The sequence below is a fragment of the Crocuta crocuta genome, unplaced genomic scaffold, assembly GCF_008692635.1.
Source record: "Crocuta crocuta isolate KB4526 unplaced genomic scaffold, BGI_CrCroc_1.0 scaffold636, whole genome shotgun sequence".
Lineage (NCBI taxonomy): Eukaryota > Metazoa > Chordata > Mammalia > Carnivora > Hyaenidae > Crocuta > Crocuta crocuta.
In genome coordinates, this window is record NW_027530380.1 from 1,463,665 (window position 1) to 1,486,701 (window position 23,037).

General features: G+C 52.3%; 1 protein-coding gene across 3 annotated transcripts in view; it reads left to right on the forward strand.

Moving 5' to 3' along the window:
* The window catches only part of TESMIN (testis expressed metallothionein like protein), a 30,607-nt gene extending 10,367 nt beyond the window's left edge, over positions 1 to 20,240 (forward strand). The window contains exons 6-11 of one of the 3 annotated variants that reach the window (XM_077766522.1): positions 337 to 428; positions 4,722 to 4,793; positions 13,686 to 13,788; positions 16,497 to 16,634; positions 18,384 to 18,559; positions 19,259 to 20,240. In XM_077766522.1, coding sequence (XP_077622648.1) covers positions 337 to 428; positions 4,722 to 4,793; positions 13,686 to 13,788; positions 16,497 to 16,634; positions 18,384 to 18,559; positions 19,259 to 19,448 — 771 coding nt within the window. In that variant the 3' untranslated portion in view covers positions 19,449 to 20,240. The other 2 variants (XM_077766524.1, XM_077766523.1) reach the window with 2 other exon arrangements.
* The last annotated feature ends 2,797 nt before the right edge of the window (positions 20,241 to 23,037 follow it).

Consider the following 23,037-nt stretch of genomic DNA (forward strand, 5'->3'; position numbering starts at 1 on the left):
CTGCCCTTGGCCCCCCGGCCCCCGCCTCCTCACCCCACCGCCCCCTGGTCTGCCCAGGCAGGACCTTCTCCCCCGCCCGGGCACGCCATGGCCAGGCGGGTTGGGGAGATGTGGGCTGGCCCTCCCCGCCCCCCCACTGCTGCCGAGAAGCCTCAGCCGGAGGCCACTCTGGGTCAGTGGAATCATGGTGCCGACAGGGCCTGGCCTGGAAAGTGACTGCCATGATCCGGCAGAAGGGAGTCAGTCCTTGCTTGTTGTCTGTACCCAGGGGTGGGCTGGATGGAACTTCTAAAACGTGTACTAATTCAAAACACGCTTGCCTTTGACTCTAAACAGCTCGACAACGGAGCCTTACCATCCATGGTCAACGGGTCTACTTTCCCTTCGGGATCAGGTCTCCCAGGGCCACCAAAAATAACCTTGGCTGGGTAAGGATTAAAAGCAATCAATGGTCACTTACTTTAATATAAGAGTGTAAGAGGCTCGTGGGTACATGTGTGATTTTATTCTAAGTTGCAAACTCAGCCTCACCTGTAAACCTTCCTGCCCTCTAAAGAATGTGTTGCACCTTAAGCGGTGACACTAGCAATGTGACCGCGCGTGTCTGGTGCGTTGTTGCTGGGAAGCCTTCGGCGGCGCCCACCGGCTGGGCCGGTGTCTCAGAGGCTCGCCGCCGTTCGTGGCTCTGTGCTGGTTTTACGTCAGTTTAAACTGAGAGGCTCTATTTTCTTTTCTGCTGTCATCAACGTAAGTAACGGTGTGGCCGGCATCTGACGCTGCCGGTGGTCTTGGTGTGCCTTTACCCGCGCCTGCCCGCTGCCGCCTCCTGCTGGGTCAGCCCACGTTCCGTGGCAGGCGCCGAGGCACATGGTCCCCACGTGGACGTGGGATCTTGTACTTGTCTGGGACTAGTCTTGCCCTTTGAAAGTGTTGTCTATAATTGTAACTAATTAAACTAACCAAGCTGGCAGGAACTCTTTGCCGAGTTAGTGGTCATGTGCTCACCATGGATGGGGCGCCCCTTTCCACTCATGGGGCCCTTTAATGGCTTATGAGATCAGTGCAGTCCTGCGTCCGCGAGTTTGGGGCACACAGTCCACTGTGGTCGGACAGCCCAGCGCCCGAAAAGAAATCAGGTCAAGCGGTGCATGAAGTGTTCACTGTGGCCTCTGGTGCTCTCCAGGTCCCTGCGGGCTTTGTGCTGGGAGGAGAGGTGTCTGGGGGCAGTGGAAAGTCCAGGCGAACCACGTGGCAGGTCCTGGGCTTCTCGATGCCCTCCAGTCCACGTGCCCGCTGGACGGAGTCAGTGGCTCCCATGGTTCGCTGCTGCTGTGGTCTTTCCAGGGGTCGTAACAGGGCAGCCGGGGACGTCCCATGAACTTAGTGGGACCCGGCTGTGTGGGGTCACTGTCCTCACTTCCCTCTTGGTGGGGGATCCGTGAGGGTGTGGTCGCTGTTGTTGTGACTGCTCTGTCGTCATGGCTCTTCGCATCCCTGGCAAAATAGTGGCCGCCTGAGCGACGGCCAGACTCTGCCGGTGGCCTCCCATCTGTGGTCGCACCGCGTGGCCTGTGACGTCACCGTCCCAGAGATGCTCCCTCTGTCTGTCTTGTCAGCGGGAGCATCTGGTCCACGGATCGCCTCCACGCGCCGTAGCGTGTCTGGCGCATCTGAGGGGACTTGGTGCTTCTAATACTTTGTTTCAGGTGTGCGCACTTGGACTCGCGGGGCCATCCGGGGCTCCTCCGGCCGACCCACATCTTCCTGGGGGGCAGTAAGGGGGGCGCCCTCATGCGGCGGGTCCCCCACTGTGTGCCCAGGCTCTCCTAGCTTTTCTCACCAGTCATGTGTTTTTCTTCATTTTGAAGTAACTATGCAGGTCATAAAAGTGCTTTTCTCATATAAATGATGTGCCGGGAACAACATGGGCTTTCTGGTTGTGTTTCCTTGATGCAAATAATCGCTTGGTTTGATGGCCCTCGGCTGAATCGGCCCTGGTGGTTTGTATCTGCGCACCCACAGTGCTGACGGCACGGGAGCCGCCCGAAAGCTGCGGGTGTGGTTCCGTGCGAGTTCCAGCCTCGGCAGAGCTGCTGCGACGCGTCACCCTTTAGATGCTTCGTCAGCTTCCTCTCTGACTTGCACAAGATAACTAGGTCAGAGAGGGCTGAAGACGTGGGAAGGCAGCCGTGTCGGCCCCACGTGGTCTCTGACCCAGCCCGTGACGCGGGGCCGGCCAGCCGTCCTGCAGCGCGAGCTCACCCGTCCTTCTTTTAATAATTCCCGTCCTGTCACTCTTTATAGCTTTAGTAATCGTGCTATCAGTCAGGTGTTAATGTGAATTCTGATAGGTCGTTGACGCTGTTATTTGGGGCAATGTCATGAACGTCACAATAAAGACCATTCAAGACTATTTTTCCGAGAACTTTTTTCTCAAAGATGAGGTCATGTTGTGCTGGTGTGTTTATTTATCACGCTTTTCTGAGGCAGAATTGTACGGATCTGTCCTGATGCGGTTATTTTCGGATTGGCGGGAGAGGGAAGGCAGATGTTCTTAGGGCCGTGGAATTCTCCAGTTTAGTTCGCATGACTAACCGGCCCTGGTCCGCTCTGTGCTCACCCCTGACGTGATGCCTTTGCTCACGCTGCTGCTGCAGCTGGAACAGCCCTGTGACCAACATGCACTGTCATGGCCTTGACAGGTGGTGTCAGGTTCTGTCTCCTCCAGAAGCGGATGGTTTTGTGTCAACGTCTGTCGTCTGTGCTGAGCTACCGTTTCTGAATTTTATATCCCTCACAGTCAGTACCGAATCATCTGACAGCTGAGTATACAGTATCTTCTGTCCTCCGACTTTTCAGTTGTGTGTAGCTCACGTTCCAAATCATGTGCTGGACTCCTCTCACACAAGCGGTAAAACCGTGGATGGCGAGAACCTGTTCTGTGCGTGTGCAAACATTTCTAATAAACTTTCACCTGGTAAACGAGCGAGGTCTCGCAATACGAGTCGTACATGAGGCCGAACGTCACTCGATCACAACTGAGCCAATGGTTCTTGAAATTCACTTTGGTACACGAGTGCTTTGGATGACAAGCATGTTTCTGGAAGGAGTTATGCTCGCAAACCAAGGTTTTACTGCTCTTATCACAGTTCCGACCACATGATGGTCTCTCAGGAAATGCCCGCTGGTGTCTTCCTGATACTGGGCATTTGGCGGGTCAGCCCTGGAGTGTCTCCCTGCGCCCCCGTCCCACTTCCTAAATGGAACAATTTTGGTTCCTCTGGGCAGGCAGTGCCAGGCCACGCTGTGCCCGTTGTGGGGGCAGGGCTGAGAGGGCTGAGTGTCCACGCCCCCTCCTCCAAACAGCCCACGTTTCATCCACGGTGCACAGGTCAGGGGGTCGAACAGCCAGGCCTGCCACCCCTGGGCACCCTGGGGACAGAAATCTGCCGGTGCGCTGTGCACAAAGGGGGAAAGTGAACTGGATGAATGATAAGTTAACGTGTTATTCAGGACGCGGTTTGGGGACGTTATACTGAAAACAGAAGACTGCGGACATGAGAGTTAGCAGCTCGTCCCCGGGTCAGGGACCACATGTGGGGGAGGGGTGTCACTAAACAGAAGCCCAGACAGCGAGGCTGCTGGGGTCAAGGGGGGTCGAGTCACGTGTGCCAGCACGAGAGGGACCAGGCCAGGGCACAGCCAGGGATGGGCTGAGTGGAGGTTCAGGACGACCTCGGCCCTGGCTCCTGGAGTCGAGTGTGCGGCACGCAGGGCCAGGCGGTTTGCCTCGCACACTGTACTCAGGGAGTTGCGTCAGTGACGGCCACGGGACAAAGGGCATGCAGTGATCTGGTTGGCGACTGTGAGACGTGCCAAGTGCCCACAGAGCCTCCTGTGGGAAGCCCTGGGCCCGGAGCAGCCGGTGGCCATGAAGGCCAAGCCTGCACCCCCCGTCTCAGGGAGCGCACGGCCCGGGGAGGTGACAGCCCCGTCCCAGTCAGCGTCCCTGTGCAGGCGCACGTGTCCACCACGGCGGTCTGACTTCTCACGCTGCCGGTGTTCTGCGGTCGCAGTTCCCCGCGGGGGCCGGGGGTGCGAGTATGTAAGGCAGCGCTCAGGAACCTCCCCTGATTTTTACATCCACAGTCACCCCTCATGTTTAGCGGCCGCCAGGACACGTTAGCCTCTCCTCTGATGTCCCTGGAGATGGCTCCCGGGCTCGTCCCCAGGGCAGTCAGGAGGGAGGCCCCTAACAGCCACACGACACGCCCGACACTTGCTGTGACGTTGCTGAATCCTGCCGCGCGGACAGCACCAGCACCACTGGGACAACGTGCACTGATTAGTTTACGCCATCGATAGGGTTCGGGTTTTGGAAAATACACGACTAAAGGAGCTGTTTGGTGTGAGGGGCCCCACACAGCAGGGCTTTAAGCAGATTGAGGGAAGAGACTCCCGACAGCTTTGCAGGGAGGGGACGGCACAGGGTCCCGCTCACACCCCGGCTGCCCCGGTGGGCGCTCGGGCTGGGACCGGCCAGGCCGGCTCCGTCATGTGAATATGCACACGGCTCCATTTCACAATCAGGCGCCGCTATTAATGCCGATAACTATCTGGCATTGAGATTTTCAGTTTCTATTCAAAAACACCAGATACTTAGCTAATTCTCTTTTTAAAGAGTAACCATCTGAATACATTTTCTTTTTTAATCTTTATAGAGTAACTCTTAGTTCATGGGACACAAAGTCTAAAAAGCCATGTAACTGTACCAAATCCCAGTGTCTGAAATTGTAAGTAATCACAAATCCTTCATTATTAAATAGAAATAAGGTTGTTTAGAAGCCAGTAAGTGGAGCGGAGCCCCGATGTGCCTCAGCCGCTCGCAGGGCGCACACCCGGCCAAACCCCGACAGCCGCGCCCTGAGGCTTGCTGTAAGCCAGAGCAGCGGGCAGGCACTTTCTGCGTAAGCCTGGGTCGGGTCTCTGGGGAAACACTCGGGAAGGGACCCTGCCTGTACCTCCCGCGGGGCAGCTTCCCTGGGCTTTGGCTTTCGTGTCCGCCCCTCGGAAAAGTGCTAAGCACGGCACCCCGCAGAGCGTAGCATTTCCGCATCCTGGTTTTTACAAGTTCGATGAACTGTCAATTATACTCAATATCGAATTTTCTTGGAAAAATCCCCCCCACCCCCCCGGGAGGCCANCCCTGCCACACGTGGGCGCTCTTCGTGGCGACCGCCCTGCTGTCAGCTTTGCCTGCCTCTGCCCTGAAGCCCTACCTGCTTGAAGTGACCGGTCCTGATGTCGGAGACCGTCTCCATGTGGTTTTCCACTGCAGAGCTCCCGCTGAAGTCGCTGGTGGGACAGTGACTTGGGGGCACGCGGGGCGAAGCCCAGAAGTCCGGGAAACTTGGTTCACTGAGAAGACAAAGCCATGTTTTAAAAGGCAGCGCTGAGGTCTAGGGTGACCGTGTGCAGGCGTGTGAGCTCAAGTGGCTTAGTCTGTGAACGTGAGCCACACACCTCTGAGCGCTGGGGACGCCGTGGGCCCACTGACGTGCGGCTCTGCTGAGGGGGCAGGAGAACAGGGGAGAAGCCCGGAGCGTGTGACACAGGCGAGCCCAGACGGAGAGGGCTGACGCGTGGAGGACAAGGTGGCGGCGTGTCAAGTGGACAGAGCCAGGGGGCAGGCCAAGCCACGGTCTTGTCTGGGGACCACGGAGGCCAAATAGCCTGTGAAGCCTGGAGCCAGGGGCAGACGGTAACTGGGGACGGGGCGAGGTAACCCTAAGGCCTGGGAAGTCAGGTGAGGCTCAGGTGAGGCTCCGAGAGGGCTTAACTCATTGGTGAGCTCACAATGGAAGGCCAGAGAAATAGCTTCTTGCAGGCTGATGGGTGACTGGTGCACGAAGGAAAGAATTTACCGTCCTGAGGCCTTGGTCAGTGTGGGAACAAAGGAGAAGGAGGCTCAGGGTGTGGTCTGTGCTGTTGCTGTCCCCGCTGTCCCTGAGGGATGCGGGCCCTGCCCTCTCAANCCCACAACTAAGCAGTGGAATACAGGTTTCTTAGGGTGCGTTTGTCCCCGTTTTATGGGAAGGATCTATGGGACAGAGGTGACGAGGGATTACGGCAAGTCAGCCATTGAGGAAGAGGAAGCACATTGCCGAGTTTCCTGAAAGTCACAGTGATCCGGGCGCGTGGGTAGAAGCCAGGAAGGGCCGCGGCCGGGTTTCGCTGGAAGCCGAACAGAAGCCTGCTGCTCCCCGTTCTCTGGACTCCTCTCTGGAAGCTTCCTCCTCCTGCTTTACTGATGTCTGTGTCCAGCTCCCTGGGGGACTGTCTGGCGCCCCGTCCTGTGGTAGAGAGGCCCCCCCCACCGCATCCCCCTCCCCCCAGGAGAGCTGGAGTCACGCTTGCCAGTCCTCCCCTGGTGGCCCTCGAAACTCAGGTAACAGACCCCAACCTCTTGTTCCGTTTGCCATCAGAAGTTGGGAAACTTTTCAAATAATAAAATTAATCTGTATCATTAAAACAATATTACTGTAAACTTAATAAAAAGACAGATAAATGTTTCGGCATTTTATCGAAAATGTATGGATTTTCAAAAAGGATGTTAAGCTTTATTTTTTAATTTTTTTTATTTTTATTTATTTCTAAGTAACCCCTATTTCTGAGGGGTTTCCTTAAGTTTTTTTTTTTATTTATTTATTTTTTTTACCAGCTCAAAAATGCATCTAAAAAGGTTTAGGAAATTATTTATTTATTTTTATTTTATTATTATTTTTTAAACATTTATTTTTGAGAGAGAGAGAGACAGAGACAGAGACAGAGCATGAGCAGGGGAGGGGGAGGGGCAGAGAGAGAGGGAGACACAGAATCAGAAGCAGCTCCAGGCTCTGAGCTACTGAGGCACCAGGCGCCCCAACACATTTTCTAATGTTAATCCACCCTTGTGTGCCAGGGACTTAACCCAAAGTGATAACGATGTACCGATTTTACCTTTTTGTGAACGCTGCGAGATCTGGTTTTCTAATATTCTGCCTAGGACTTTGCATCTTTTCTTGAGTAGGGTGGAGCTACAGTTTCCCTCTCTCACATTTTTAAAACTTTGGTCGTGGTTTCAAAGCCAGTGTTTTGTATTGCCTAATAAAATGCATTATCAGACTTCCCAATCCCCACCCCCACCTTACACTCTTTCATGAAGCCTCTGGGGGAAATAAAAAGCATTTATTTGTTCTTTGAAGTTTAATTACACTTTGCCTGTAAAACCACCTGGGCAGAGGGCACCTGGCTGGCACAGTTGGATGGTTCATGAATTCAAGCCCCACATCGGGCTCTGTGCTGACACCTCGGAGCCTGGAGCTGCTTCAGATTCTGTGTCTCCCTCTCTCTCTGCCCCTCCCCTGCGTGTGCTCTGTCTCTCTGTCTCTCTCTCTGTCTCGCTCTCTCTCTCTACCTCTCTCAAAAATAAACATTAAAAAAGAAACCCATCTGGGCTGGGTGTCTTTGTGGTTTGGAGTGGGAGAAGGGGATGGATTACTCAGTCCACTTTCTCTCATGGTTATTGCTTTCTCTAGGTTTTTATTTCTTCTTGAGTCCATTTTAATACTTTATATTCTTGAAAATTGTTGCATTCTCTAAAATTTTAAGTCTACTCATGTTCCTGTTTATGTAGTCTTATATTGTTTTAAAAATTGTCTCTGTACATATCATCTAAATTTTCTAATTTTCTGGTTTTAATTTCCACTATCATTTGTTTGTACCTTTTCTCCTTCTCGATCTTTCCCATGAGGAGTTTGTCTATTTGGTCAGTCTTTTCAGGGCATCAACTTTTGGTTTTCTGCTCTGTTTCCTATTTCAGAGGTACATTGAGTTTTCCCCTTTTCACTTCCCCCACATACCTGTATTATTTTACTCTTTTTTTGCCAGCTTTTTGTGCTGCTTGCTTGCTTNNNTGATCCGTTATTTTAATAGTCTTCTTTCATCCATTTGCATTTTTTCTCATTATTGATATATAGACTTATTTGTACCTCCTTATTTTTTTGAAGTTTTAAAATTTATTTAATTATTTTTTTCAGTTAAATGGCAGCATTCCACACATACTTTGTACATCTTGCTTTTTTTGTGGTAAAATATGCATAGCAAAAATTTTATCATTTTAACCATGTTTTATTTGTGAGAGAAAACTCAAGCACACACACACATGCCTGCAGGGAAGGAGCAGAGAGAGAGAGAATCTCATGTAGGCTCCGCGCCGTCAGCGCAGAGCCCGACGTGGGCCTCAGTCCCGCAAACCGTGAGATCATGACCCAGGCCAAAATCAAGAGTTGAACGTTCAACCAACTGAGCCGCCCAGGCGCCCCCATTTTAACCATTTAAGTGCACCATTCGGTGGCATTAAGTGCATCCGCCGTGTTGTGCGACCATCGCCTCTATCCATTTCCAGAACTTTTTTATGATTCCAAATAGAAACTCTGTACCCCTCCCCCCAGTCCCTGGCAACCTCTGCATTCGACTTCCTGTCTCTGAATTTGCCTACTCTAGGGACCTCATATTAATCGGAATCATTCAATGTTTGTCCTTTTGTGTCTGGTGTCTTTCACTCGGCGTCCGTGACTCATCTGTCATAGCAGGCGTCAGACTTCCATTCCTTTTCAAGGCTCAGTAGTAGTCCACTGAGTGAGTAGAGCACGTCTTGTTTAGCCCTTCATCTGGGTCATGGACATATGGGTGTTTCCACCTTCTGGCCGCTGAGGACACTGCGGCTGTGAACACTGGTGAGCAAGCATCTGTTTGAGTCTCAGCTTTCAATTCTTTTGGGTCTGTATGCCCAGAAGTAGACTTGCTGGATTGTGTCGTAAGTCTGGGTTTTAGCTTTTTAAGGAAATGCCCTATTGGTTTCCACGGTGGCTGTACCATCTCACATCCCCACCAGGAGTGCACAATACCATTGAATTTTGTGTTTTCGGATTGCAGCGTTCTCTTTGGTACTTTCTGCCTGGTACATGCTTTAGGAAATTAACACTAATGGCAAAGTGTGGGGGAAGTTGAAAGTGAGATTAGTTAAGAGGCTATCACAAGAGTGTAGAAGAGGTGGGGAAGGCCTGAACTAAGGCAGGGAGGGTAGCAATGAAGAAAAAACCCCAGAGACTTAAGAGATATTTCAGACATGTACGTTTACTCATACATTCCACAAATACTGCTGAAAGCCCATCGTTTCAGGACCGAGGAAGAGCGAAAGGAACAGTATAGTCATGGTCCCTGCCCTGTGGGCACTCACAGCCGGCTGGGGGAGATGGACGTGAATAAAATAATCATATATATGTAAAGGTCAGGGTAGAAATATGGACAATGTGGCAAAGTGTGTGCGGGCGGGGGGAGGTGACCAGGTGTAAAAGCCAGGGGAGGCTTCCCTGAGGGAGGGGTGTTTGGTTAGGAGAGTTAATTGAAAGAGAGTTGATTGAAAGGAGGTGGCTGAGAGTGTTCCAGGCAGAGGAAACAGCAGATGAAAAGGCCCTGTGGCAAGACAGGGAGGGTCACAGGGTTCTAGGAACTGAAAGGAGGCCAGTGCCACCCCTGTGTTGTTCATATTCCAAAATATGTAAATTAATCTACACGTTCAGTATAAAGAGAATTATTAAATAAATCATGATGCTGCTACAGAATGGGGCACTTTGCAGCCATTAAAATGGTGTATAAATCTATTTACATGGGAAACACTCATTGATAAGGAATAAAAGCAAGTTATTATAGTGACTCCTGATATTGATAAGGAAAAAAAGCACACTGAAACAGTGTATAGAATATGCTCTTGTTTTTGCTTGTATATAATATGTAATCAAACAACACATGTTTATTTCAGTATGTTTACTTTTAGAGAAAAAGTCTGAAATATGTCCACGGAACGATCATCTCTAGGGTGTGGAATTCTGGGTGATTGCAATTTTTTCTTTGTGTTTATTTATATCAAAAAACTTCTGTTCAACAAATGTGATTTACTTGTAAAAAGATAAATTTTTTAAAAAGAGAGACATTTCTGAGCCAGAATCAGCAGGCTTGGTAACTCCTTGGGAAAGGAGAGAAAGGTGACTGTCAGAAGGGACTCGGGATTATTTTAGGGACAGACAGCACCATGGATGTAGAGAGGGAGCATGGCTTGAGCAGAAAGTAGTGGGAGAAGACTGCAAGTTAAGGCTGGACGCTGAACTGGAAGTAGAAATGTCTGGAAGGAAGTTGGAAATGTGCTTCTGGGACATAAGTGTCACAGCCCCTGAGGCACATGTGCCCTGAAGGGGTCCTTGCATCACCAGTGAGGAGGTCGTTGATCACCTCTGAGAGCCAGAGGGATAGAGAAGAAGGTCCGAGGGCAGTAGCGTAAAGGGTGAATGGGTGACGAGGAAGAATACGCAGCTGATGTAAATAATCCTTCCATGCTGTTGGTGGAAGGAGAAAACAAGGATTTAGGGTGGCTCAGTTGATTAAGCATCTGACTTCGGCCCAGGTCACGGTCCCGTGCTTTGTGGGTTCAAGCCCCGCGTCGGGCTCTGTGCTGACAGCTCGGAGCCTGGAGCTGCTTCAGATTCTGTGTCTCCCTCTCTGCCCTTCTCATGCTTGCACTCTGTCTCCCAAGAATAGGTAAATATTAAAAAATGTGTTTTTTTAAAGAAAACAAGGCTTTTAGGGGAGGATACAGAGCAAGTTTGGGGACAGAGATTTAAAAATCTTCCATGTAAAATTAAAAAAAGGAAAGAGGCAAGACTTAATCAATCAAACCCAGCAAAGTATGTAGAACAGGAGATGAAATGTGCCCAGTCTAGACCTTGGTGAGTAAACATAGTTTGGGTATAAAATTCTAGATTGTCAGTTTTCCTCTCAGAGCTTTGAAGATATTGTTCTACTGTTTTCCATGATTTCTAACAAGAAGTAAGTTGTCAGTCTAGGTACCTGTCTTTTCTCTCTGGGGCTTTTAAGATTTCCCATTTGTCTTTGTTTTTTCTCTGTCGTTATCTTTTGGAGGGTTCGCTAAGTTTTTGAAATCAGTGGATCCACAGCTTGTGACGATTCTGGAACACGTAGACGTGTCCTCACAGTCTCTTCATCCTGTAACGCTGATCTGCCGTTTTCTGGCCCCTCTAACTATCCACCGTTCCTCACAACCTCCTTTCTGTATTTTTAATCTCTTTGTCTGTTTATGATGCACCTTATTCTTAATTTATCTTTTAGCTTATCCTTTTTCACTTTGAATTTAGTTATTATTTTTATCCAGATTATACATTGTAGAGTTTGTTTTTTTATTTTTATCTTTTTTAAATGCTTATTTATTTTGAGAGAGAGAGAGAGCACATAAGCACAAGCAGAGAAGGGACAGAGAGAGAGAGGAAGAGAGAGAATCCCAAGCAGGCTCCCCCCAGTTTCTGTTCAGTCCTCTGTCTTTCCAGTCAAAAGGTCTCCTGACACGTGTGCAGATCTCGGCTGTCCCTCCGCTCACATGTAAGAATGAGGCGTAAGCTGACTGGGGACCCCGGGAGCATCAGTGAGGACCTGCTCGCTGTGGATGCACCACCGGGCGGGACCCTTTCTCTCCGTATTCTGTCCTGGGCTGGTCGGGGGTCCTTGGAGAAGGCTTTTCCAGGGTGGTGCTAGGATCCCAGAGGGCTGTGGGTCCCCACGTTCCCCTCTCCTCCTTGCTCCACTGTGACCTCCCAGCCCTCACTTGCTTTACCCCAGAGAGTGATTTCAGTGTCCTACCACAATGGTGGAGAGGAAGAGGGTGCTGGAAGCAGGCGGGAGCCTGGGGGCTGGCTCCCTCCGAAATGGAATTTCCACCGGTTCTCTTCCCATCCCCCACCGCCACCCCCACCCCAGAGCAGCCTGGGCCCCCTGCTTCCCAGTCTTCAGAGCTGGTGCAGGGTTCAGTGCTCTTGAGTCGGCTGTCGGTACCTCTCTCCTCTGCTTTTGGGCCTCTTCCTCCCCTTCTCTCCATCCCAGTGGTTAGCAAGCTCTCACCTCCCCATCCCTGTGCCTCACAGAGGCAGTATCTCCACGCTTCCTCTGGAGTTGATGATCTGTGGGGAGGTTGCCTTTCAAGGGTGTGTGCTTTTTATGGGAGGGGGGTCTCTGGTGCACCTCCCACCTTTGGTAGCCCGGATCATGTCTTCTGTCTCCTGCCCGAGCAGGCTTGGGGTCACCAGGGAGCAGCAGATGCCCCAGGACAACCCTTAGCAGCCACAGAACCACGCCCCCCACCCCCCGCCCCTGGGTTTGCAGTTTCTTCTTATTCTTTTTAAATTTATTTTTGAGAGAGAGAGAGAGGTGAGCAGGGGAGGGGCAGAGAGAGGGAGGGAGACACAGAATCCAAAGCAGGCTCTAGGCTCTGAGCTGTCAGCACAGGGCCCGATGTGGGGCTCAAACCCATGAACTGTGAGATCATGACCTGAGCCTAAGTCGGACACTTAACTGACTGAGCCCCCCAGGCGCCCCTGCAGTTTCCTGATGATCATCTTTACTCTCTCCTTGGCCTGACATGCATTTAAAAGTATTATTTAAGAAAGTTAAAACCATAGATATTAAAAGAAAAATGTTTATGAATTCTGTAACTGAGGTTTCTACGGACATCTGGCCCATTGTGTTGCCAGATATCGGCCCTCCTGGCCTCACCCAGTGTGGCACGGGAAGTATGGCCACGCGGGGTCCCAAGCTCCCCTGGGCGACCCCTTGAGACAGGTAGCTTAGATGCCATGACTTCCATTTTAGTCCTCAAGATGCTGACAATAAACAGCCTGTATCAGATAATGTGGGCACCTGGTGGCAGAGCTGATTTTACAAATGGATTTGAAGCTCTTTTCAATGCCTCGTGCTCTCAGAAGGGAGCTTCTCCAGGAGGACAGCTTCCGAAACCTCTGGGTGCAGGTTATGAGCCAGACGCCGGGCGGCCTTCCTCCTCCGGGTGCAGTTATGGTAAGATGGCAGGCGGCCTTGCCTTGACACTGAACTTTCACACCAGGCGAGGAAGGTGTCTTACCGTGCAAGCCACAGGCCCAGCCACACTGACCGTTCTTGTAGGGAAAGCCATGAGAGAAGGTTGTCAGCATGGCCACCTGTCACCTGGTAATGCCTTTATGGCTTCCAGATCCCAGGGTGCCGTGGACGCGGTCCCGGAGGGATTCTGCCAACAAAGCTGTTCGGTAGATGTGCGTGCACGTGCGTGTGTCTCCCCTGCCACTCCCTTCTCTGTCCCCGCGGGTCCACAGGGAGCAGAAGAAAGGTGAAGCCCATGCCAGGCGTGGCTCCGGGCCCCATTAGTTTCCACTCACAGGCAAGGTCTGGCCGAGACGCGAGCTCAGCTCCGTTGTGCTGGGTGGACTGGGGCGGGGGGTGGGTGATGGCTCCTGCTCGTCCTTGGGGGGCGTCGGTGGGCACCCGGGCAGCAACCGACAGTGTCCAGAAGATCGTTTTGCTTTGCAAACTCTTAGATTGTGAAACGAGTGGGTCTAACTAGTTTCTCTTTCTCCTCTTAGTCACCGGGGAGTGTCACCCCCGGTGTTCCAGCTCTCGTCCAAAAGGAGTCAGAACCGTTAAATAGCACTTGTGTGGACGGCAGCGTGCCGGGTCCTTTGCCCTGTGCGCTGCCGTCACCCACACCCGCGCCGTCTGCGCCTCTGACACACCGTGTCATTGCTTCACAGGTACTGCGACTGCTTTGCCAGCGGGGACTTCTGCAACAACTGCAACTGTAACAATTGTTGTAACAACCTACATCACGAAATCCAGAGGTTCAAGGCCATTAAGGTAGCAATTTCCCCACTGAATACACGCATTCTAAAAGTGTTAAAAGTGCTTGAGGGGGCGCCGGGGTGGCTCAGTGGGTCAAGGGTCCGACTCTTGATTTCGGCTCAGGTCGTGATCCCAGGGTAGTGTGATCGAGCTCTGCATCTGGCTCCACTCTGAGCATGGAACCTGCTTGAGATTCTCTCTCCCTCTCCCTCTGCCCCTCTCCCTACTCTTTCATGAATGAATGAATGAATGAATGAATGAATGAATGAATGAATAATACAAGTGCATGAGATATTCACAAAACGATCTCCAGAGATTCCTGGAGCTGGGGTACTGGCCCTCGAGAGAGCTGTCAGGAGAGCAGCAGTCAGAGAAAGATCTTTATTCCCACCATGCAGGATGCCTTCTGTGATGCCCCACGCTCTCGGGAGGTTCTGATTTCAGAACGTGCAGATATCTTGATTTGGGGTTTAGAGATTTGGGTCCTGTCACGTAGGACACAAGCTGACCTTGAGGAGCAGAGGCTGAGCGGTGTGGAAGCCCGCTGGACAGAGGACTGGCTGGAGCGCTCAGCCACGACACACATCTAACGTTTATTCTCTGTGGCTTCCAGGTGGAGGGGGCGTCGGGACGTTCCTCAGGGGGCCAATGCCCTGCACTTGCCACAGGCTCGATGCGGGAGCTCGAGGTTCATCCCTTCCTGTGGGCATAAAAGATCATCAGAGAAGAGACTGTCAGGCGTGGGGGCTCACATTTTGGTGTCCCCAGTTTACAAAGGGAAATCAAGGGCCATCACGTATCGACTTGAGACTGTCATGTTGTGTCATGGTCGGTCTGTTTTGTTTCTACATTAATTTAATTCCCCTCTTGAATTATGAATAGATCACTTGAAAATATCTTACCCATTTGATACAGCCAAATCCATGGGAGAGAAGAGAGTTTTGATGCCTCTAACTTCAGTGGTGTGGTGTTTTCTTTAGGGTTAAAGGGTATTGTCTACAGTTAAAAGTATATAAAGTTTCATTTAAAAAGTGTTGGAATTTTGGGGGTGCTTCAGTGGCCCAGTCGGTTGAACATCTGACTCGTGATTTTGGCTCAGGTCACGATCCCAAGGTCATGGGATCAAGCCCCACGTCGGGCTCTGCACTTAGGATTCTCTCTCTCCCTCTGCCCTTCTCTCCTGCTTGTGTGCGCACGCTCTCTCTCTCTCAAATTTAAAAAAAAATTCTTTTTGAAAAAGCGTTTTCATTGTCAAGCATCGCTGGTAGGAGCTTAAGATGGTACAACCACAGGGACGCTGTTTGGCAATAGTTTGTACAGCGGAACCTTTGCATGTGCTGTGAGCCAGCAGCGTCGTTCCTGAAAACAGAGGCGCCAGAAGCGCGTGTGAGCGTGCATGAGCGTGCGTGAGTGTGTGTGAGCGTGCATGTCTGCCAGACACACGCATGCCCCCAGGAGCAGCCTGGGGGTCCATCGGTGGCAGAGAGTGGATGGAACACCACCCGGCGGTGAGAAGCAGGAGCTCCTTGTGGTGAGTCCCGCAGGTGCCATGCTGCTGAAGGATCGCACAGGGGCAGCAGTGGAGGTCGGCCCCGGGGGGAGGGGTCCCACCGGGTGTGTTGACCGGGAGGAGTCACGGGGAGCCCCTGGGGCTGGGTCGTGCTCCACTCATCGCACTCCACTGTCCCTCAGCCTCACTCCAGGCCGTGCTGTCTGATGGGCCCTCTGCAGTGATGGGAAGGTCTTGTCAGACAGTGCAGCCCATACATGTTAACCGGGGGGAGGGGCGGGGGGGAGGGTGAAGGGCAGGGCTGCTATGGTGACTTGTGTGGTGCTCGAATCGCACCGAATCACTTTGTTTTCTGCTTTTGTTGTTGTTAATGTTTTTATTTTTGAGACAGAGAGACAGACAGAATGTGAGTGGGGGAGGGGCAGAGAGAAGGGGAGACACAGAATCCGAAGCAGCTTCAGGCTCTGAGCTGTCAGCACAGAGCCCGACGCGGGGGTCGAACCCAAAAACCGTGAGATCATGACCTGAGCTGAAGTCGGACACTTAACCGATAGCCACCCAGGCGCCCCTACACTTAATGATGCATTACCAATGCATCATTGTTAAAGACAATATGCATGAATTCATCGGTCTAGATACATAGCAGAAAGATGGATGAGAAAGTTAAACCAACCAGGATAAAAAGCTCAGTGTATTGTGTGAGCAAGACGGGGCCCAGTGGTGGAGCCTGGCGACCCCACTCAGTCCCTTGCCATTTATTCCTTAAGCTCTTGGGCCTCAATTTCTTCATCTGTGAGACAGAAACAACAGTGGTATTTGCTTCCCAAGGCCGCTGTGAGGATTAGGTGAGAGAGTGCATAAAAATCACACAGAAAGGTCCAGGAACACGGTAGGCGTTTAATGCGCTGTTAGCAGAGCGCCGCGATCCCCGCTGTCTTGGGAAAACATGCCCGGAGGAGAGATGGCTACACGGACACAATCATCCTCTTCACATCCTTACCATCCAGTTATTGTACAATAAATACACATAAGACCTTGAACCTGGGGGGAGGGGGCCAGACCTTCAAGTGTGCACGTGCGTTAGGGCAGAGCACGTGTGGCCCTTCCTGGAGCCACAGCTGGGCCAGCGTGACAGACAGACGGGGCCCCTCTCACGGAACATTCTCTTTACATCCCAAAGGGCCCTGACGGAGTTCTGTGTTTTCCGCCTTAGGCCTGTCTCGATAGAAATCCAGAGGCTTTCCAGCCGAAGATCGGCAAAGGGAAGTCGGGGGACGTGAAGCCTCGGCACAACAAGGGCTGTAACTGCAGGAGGTCGAGCTGCCTCAAGAATTACTGCGAGTGCTACGAGGTGAGTCACGTGGCCCCGGGGCCGGGGAGCCGGCAGGTCAGCGTCTGGGCCCAAGTAACTTTTGCAGTTAAAAAAAAAAAAATTTTTTTTTTACTGTAATTAAAAACGAAACCAGATTCAGTTTTCTTCCTCCCAAGGTTTCTGTCATGCACGCACATAAATGTGCGCGATTTCTCGAATACCAGTTATGCTTTTCGAGTCAAGCAAATGAGCCTGGGGCTCCTTTGGGAGCCGGTGGCCTCCCTGAGCCCACCCTTTGGGTGCCCAGTGGAGGCTGCCCACCACCCGGCCCTGCCTGCCCTGAGGAGCCCCGTCCTGGCAGAGCCGTGTGCCCAGGCCGGGCGCTCATAGCCCGTAGTGGGCAGCGGGCCCTGGCCACCAGACAGAGCTGGGACACCGCGGTGCAGACCGCTTTCTTGATGGAAAGTGTCGCCCGTTTCTCAAGGATTTCGGTGGCAGTGGAGGGAATCGTGGTTTCCCCTTTCCTGCCACCTTTTCGGTCCCCTTTCCCTGTGCTGGAGGACAGGGAGGGAGAGGAAGGAGCCCACAGGTCCCAGCAGCAAAGCAGCCAGGAAGCCCTTCCTTGAAAGGCTCTCCTTGGTTTGCTTGCCGTCCTCGGGGGGTACCTGTGAATTTTACTTTTAAAAGGTGGTCACAGATGGCTTGAGACAGCTCCTGGTGATTCCGGGTGCCCATGTTGAAAGATGCGAGTGAGCCGGCCTAGCAGTCCCCTGGCTAGGATTTTGAAAACACGGTTGGAAGTATTGCAGAGATGCAGAATTCAGACAGTGAGAGGCATCACCCCAGCAGAGGGATTTCGGATGCACGGACAGCATCTCCATCCGCCCTTGACAGTGCCCTCCCTGCTGCCCTGAGACAGTGAGCTGCCCATTTTCCCCGGGCCACGCCTCTGCCAGACAGATGTCCTGTGTTTTCCAGAGCAGACTAGAAATCCTGAAAGGTCTCCTCCTCAAAACACCCAGAGGTGCAGGTAAAACATGATGTGCATCTCTGGGCTGAAGAGAGCAGAGGGAAATTCCCAGCTGCTGAAACAGAGGGAGCCGGGAACCATAGTGGGGGGCAGGGCTGCTGTGAGATGGGGTCGCAAGCTGCCTTGTGCTGAGAAACAAAGCCCGCCCACAAGTAAGCAGGAGGGACCTCCCCCAGAACACCACCCAGGCCTGCCGCAGGGGGTCGCAGCAGGGCCAACACCACTGAGCCACTGCAGGTTGGGTCCAGATCACCGCAGCATGGCTGTCAAAAGAAGGTTAGGCCTCCCAAGTGCATGGAAAAGTAGTTATGTATATATTACGCTATGGTCTGGTAAGTGCAGTAGCCTGAAGTCTAAAAACAATGTCCAGGCCTCCATTAAAAAATACTTTGTTGCTAAAAAGTGCCGACCATCATCTGTGTGTTCAGTGGCCCTCACGGCTCACAGAGCATCACAAAAACGTCAGGGTCATGATGAGAGAATGACCAAAACGTAACACAGAAACACGAAGTGAGCAAATGCTGTTGGAAAAATTGTGTCAACAGATTTGCTCGACACAAGGTTGCAGCAAAGCTTCCGCTTGTGAAAAATGCAGTATCTGCAGCACGTGCGCACATGCACGCGCACATACACACACACACACACACACACACACACACACACACACACACAGAGTTATTTAAGGTCCAGATAGAATGTGTTGCTTTTTGATGAGTTACAGAGCAGTCTAATTTCATTGAAGCATTTTCTATTACCAGGCCAAAATCATGTGCTCTTCTATTTGCAAATGCATTGGTTGCAAGAATTATGAAGAAAGCCCAGAACGGAAAACACTAATGAGCCAGCCCTACTATACGGACATTGGAGGGTTTGAAGGCAGCCGTCACTTGTCGCCAGCTAAATCCGCAGGACTACCGCAACTCAGAAAGGACCGGTGGGTACCCTGAATTACCCCTCAGAAGCGGGGAAACAGGTGAACTTGAGGAGAGTTGATCTATACACTGGAAAGAAAGTGCGGGCGCCTAAGGGGTGGGCACGAGGGATGGAGAGTACTAGAAAACAACACTCTCTAGTCCTTTCAAGAGTTTTCCTGAACTTTTGCAGTCTGAGCCCTCCTGGGGCAGTTGCCTCTTGAGCTCCATGGGGAACATGGCTGATCGCGTATGAGAGAGTGCGCTGCCTTCAGAAACTGGCTCCGGGCTCCAGGGAGCATCCAGGGAGGGGGGCGGGCCACGCTGACGGGCCCCTCGCAGGTGGCGAGTCCTCGGGGCAGGTGGCGTCCTGGAGTGGCTCCCGTGGTGCACGCGCTGTGCACGGAGCTCAGACCAGGCTGTGCGGCCCAGCTCCAGGGGCCTTCTGCTGCCAGACTCCCGCTTCTGCCCCTGTCTGGCCCACGGGTTCCTCTGAATGTCATAGTGGATCGAATCTGGAGGAAATTTAGCATCTGCCACGAGAGGGGCGCAGGAGTCAGACGGGTTGCCCGTCCGCTGGGTTGTTCTTGTAAAAGCTTTTCCTTCATGTTGTCACAGTGAGAGCTTCCAACAGTAGGAAGACAGCGTTAGATTCGGCTGGTGACGTTCTTTAAGCCCCCGGAGCTGGGGGCCGCGGCCCGTAACCACTCTGTCTCTGCCAGGCGGTCCTCGTGCATCTCCTGGGAGGTGGTGGAAGCCACGTGCGCCTGCCTGCTGGCGCAGGGCGAGGAGGCTGAGAAGGAGCACTGCTCGGAGTGCCTGGCGGAGCGGATGATCCTGGAGGAGTTCGGGAGGTGCCTGTCACAGATCCTCCGTATCGAGTTTAGATCCAAAGGGTTGAAAATTGAGTAGAGTTCGCTGGAGAAAACTCCGACCGCACAGAGATCTCGTTGGGATGTTCCGGGGGAAGGTGACCTGTAGTTTGGGAAGGTCGTTTAAGGAGCCAGAGGCCGGGTCTGCGTCAGCAGCTGCGTCAGGAAGTGCGGGCTTTCCGCCTGCACCAGGGCGTCGAGGGGACTTACCCAGTGGCTGAGGGTCTCGGCCGATCAAAGCCGCCCCCCTTTTTGAGGAAGTGCAGCCGCCCCTGACCGCTGTCGCCGTCGTGCGGCCCTGGGGGGAGAGCAGACTCCTGTGACGTCGGGGGAGGGAGGGCTGACGCAGGCTCTGGGGAGAAATAAGTCCATTCCTGCCGCCCTCACCCCGTCTCGGCGGTTTCCCCCGGAGGCCTCTCTGCCTAAAAACGCCATAATGATTTTTCACTAAAACTATTTTGAAATAAATTCTCCAGACGGGCTGCTCAGACACAGCTGAGACTCTCTGGAGAAGTCGGATTACCTCGGAGTTCCCGAGTGCGGGCGCTTTCTCAGCCACAGGCAAAGCCTCGGCCTCCCTCGGCCCACCTGACACTCGGGCAGGGGGGTTGCCGTTATGGGACCGAACATTATCTAGTTTCCTACGTGTTTCATTGGGATGTGGAAAAGCTCTATCATCCAGTTAACTTTCTCCCTAATTATTGTTCTCATATTGTTAAAATACGGTTCACATAGCTGGTTTGCAGAAACCAACAGGTAGGAGCGGTTGTTAAGTTGACCCCCTTTGGTTCTGTTGTAAACGCAAAGAGAATTAAAGTTTTCAAACACCTTCCATTGTTGTAAGTAACGTCGTGACTGAGCATACGTCGGCCTGTTTGCGTGTTTGTGGACCGTACTGGCCCTCCGAGCGCGCTGGGAAAGCTCATTTACAAGCACGGCAGCGTCAGGAAGCAGGGCGCCCAGCAGCTGCCGGCGGTTCGCAGAGCTGTATGTGGAACAGCAACTTCTGATGGGGAACCACAGAGGGGGAGAAAAATACCGAGTTCTTCGCCATTTCGACCCCCTCGGGATGGAGACGCTGTGGGGACAGGCCGGGCGCAGAGACCAGCTCTGCTCTCCCAGTGGGGCTCTCCCCAGCCGGGTGCCTGCTGTCCGGGTCCGGAGCAGGAGGGGTGCGGCTGGGGGAGTCCCGTCCACTTCACCCCTGGGGCTGGGAGGGGCCTGAGGGGAGGAAGCGGCCTTCCTTCCTGGAGGGCGGCCTTCCTTCTCCATCTCCCCTGACATGCTGTCCACGGCAGTATCTGCAGGCCTCGCAGGTAATTTAGATTTCTCCAGGAGCCACATTTTAAAAAGTGAAAAGGAGTAGGCGACATTTATTTTAATAATCTTTTATCTAACCCAATATATTCAAAACACTGTCATTTCAACGTGTAATCAAAATAAAAGTGATTCAGATAGTTCACATTCTTTTGTCTGTACAGATCTTTGAAACCCAGCGAGCACACGACACTCCCAGCTCAGGAGACCCCAGGCACAGGCAGGAGGAGGCGAGTCTGGGAGGCGAGTTGTCTAGAAAGGACCCGAAGCCAGGTGGGGCCCACCTATGGGGCCAGAGGGTGTCCCGGCCGGGGAGGAAGGAGAGCACAGCCCTCAGGTCAGGGACCTGGTGTGGCCCAGGCCCCTGTGGCTCGAGGGACCTTCCGTGTGGGCCCAGGACACTCTGGCTGCGGCCCCGTAGGCCGAGCGGAGGCCTGGACGCTGGGGAAGGGGCATCTGGGGAGGCGCGGCCCCTGTGGAGTCTCTCTCAGGGAGAACTTCCTAAAGCCCCACAGCTTTTAAGAGATTCAGTATGAGGAGGGACAACCGGAGTAGAGTTGGGTGCAAAGCCAGCCCAGAGGCGACCACATAGCATGACTAAAAAGATACAAAATCACATGGGGACACTTGGGTGGCTCATTCAGTTCAGCGTCCGACTTCAGCTCAGGTCATGATCTCACGGTTCGTGGGTTCGAGCCCCGCGTCGGGCTCTGTGCTGACAGCTCAGAGCCAGGAGCCTGTTTCAGATTCTGTGTCTCCCTCTCTCTCTGACCCTCCCCTGCTCACACTGTCTCTCTCTCAGAAATAAATAAAACATTTAAAAAATTTTTAAAAAGATACAAAATTATATCTTGTTGGGGGTAAAGAACCTGTGCCCTGTAAAACTATATAAAAATAATAATGGTATGTCCTTATTTTGGGTGTGGCTGTGTCCATCCTATGTCTACCAAGTGACTCGGCCACCTCTGTGATTGAGGTTAGATTATCTGGAGCATTTTGGGTTTGTCTGTTTTTTTGGGGTGGGGGTTTGGTTATTTTCCCCCACATGTGACTTGCCTTATATCTTGCCTTTTTCAAGAATCTGAGAAAAAGCCATAACAGACAACACGTGCTAAANCCTTTGACACCAAACATGCAGCATTTCCCCTCCATCAACCAATTCTCCAAATCTCTGGACCCCAACTGGGTGCCCTGTTATTTACTTCAATTCAGACACTAACGGCCTGGACTTGGTGTCAGACTGCACATGGCCCCAACTTTGCACACCAGTCGCAAGATGGGGTCCCCAGGGAACCCACACTTCTGTCTGCCTTGACTGCACTGGAAGAAAGTTCCCAGGACTGCTCCTCGGGTCTGAGAATTTGCTGTAACAGCCCAAGAGCTCAGGGAGACGCTACTTACTATCACCAGTTTACCGTAAAGGATATTAGAAGACACACGCGAACAGCCACACACACGGGGCGGGGCTCAGCAGCGACCTGAGCGCAGGAGTCCCTGTGACCTTGGGGCGCCACCCTCCTGGCACGTGGTGCTCCCCAACCCTGTATTTTAGGGACTTGTGTGGAGGCTTCATATCCTAGGCAGGATCAGGTATTAACTCAATCTCCAGCCCCTCCCCCACCTCTGGAGGACATGAGTGGGGCTGAAGCTTCCGCCTTCTAATCACGGCTTGGTCTTTCCGCTGACCAGCCCCCAGAGCCCTGCGTCCCTACCTGGAACTCTACCATGGTTAGTCGAATGCCAGTGGGGATGCAACTTGAAACCGCAATAGACAAATTATCGTAGGAGCCAGGTTAGAATACTGGTCTAGGGAATTGAAGGTGGAGGTTTCATCTAAGAGAAAAATCGTGCCCGGGGAATCGGCTTGAGGAAAAGGGAAGAAAACCGGAGGTGAGGGTGCCTCTCATTCTGCAGTCGAAGCAGGACACCAGGATCGGGTGCCGTCAGTGTCCTGGAGTGTGGCCGTTCCAACGGGTGTACAGCATTTGTGAGGCCCTGATGATGCACAATGGGCTTAACTTACCTTCTGTGTATCTTTTTTTTTTAGTGAGGTGTCTGTCCAGGTCTTTTGCCCATCTTTTAATTGGATGGTTCATTTTCTTATTTCTGAGTTTTTAGAGTTCTTCGTATATTTTGGATAACAGTCCTTTATCGGATGTGTGTTTTGCATAGAGTTTCTCCCAGTCGGTGGCCTGCCTTCTCATTCTCTCCAGAGTGGCTTTTGCAGAGCAGAAGTCTTACATTTTACTGAAGCCCAGCTCATCAATTATTTATTTTATGGACCATGACTTTGGTATTCTATCTAAAAAGTC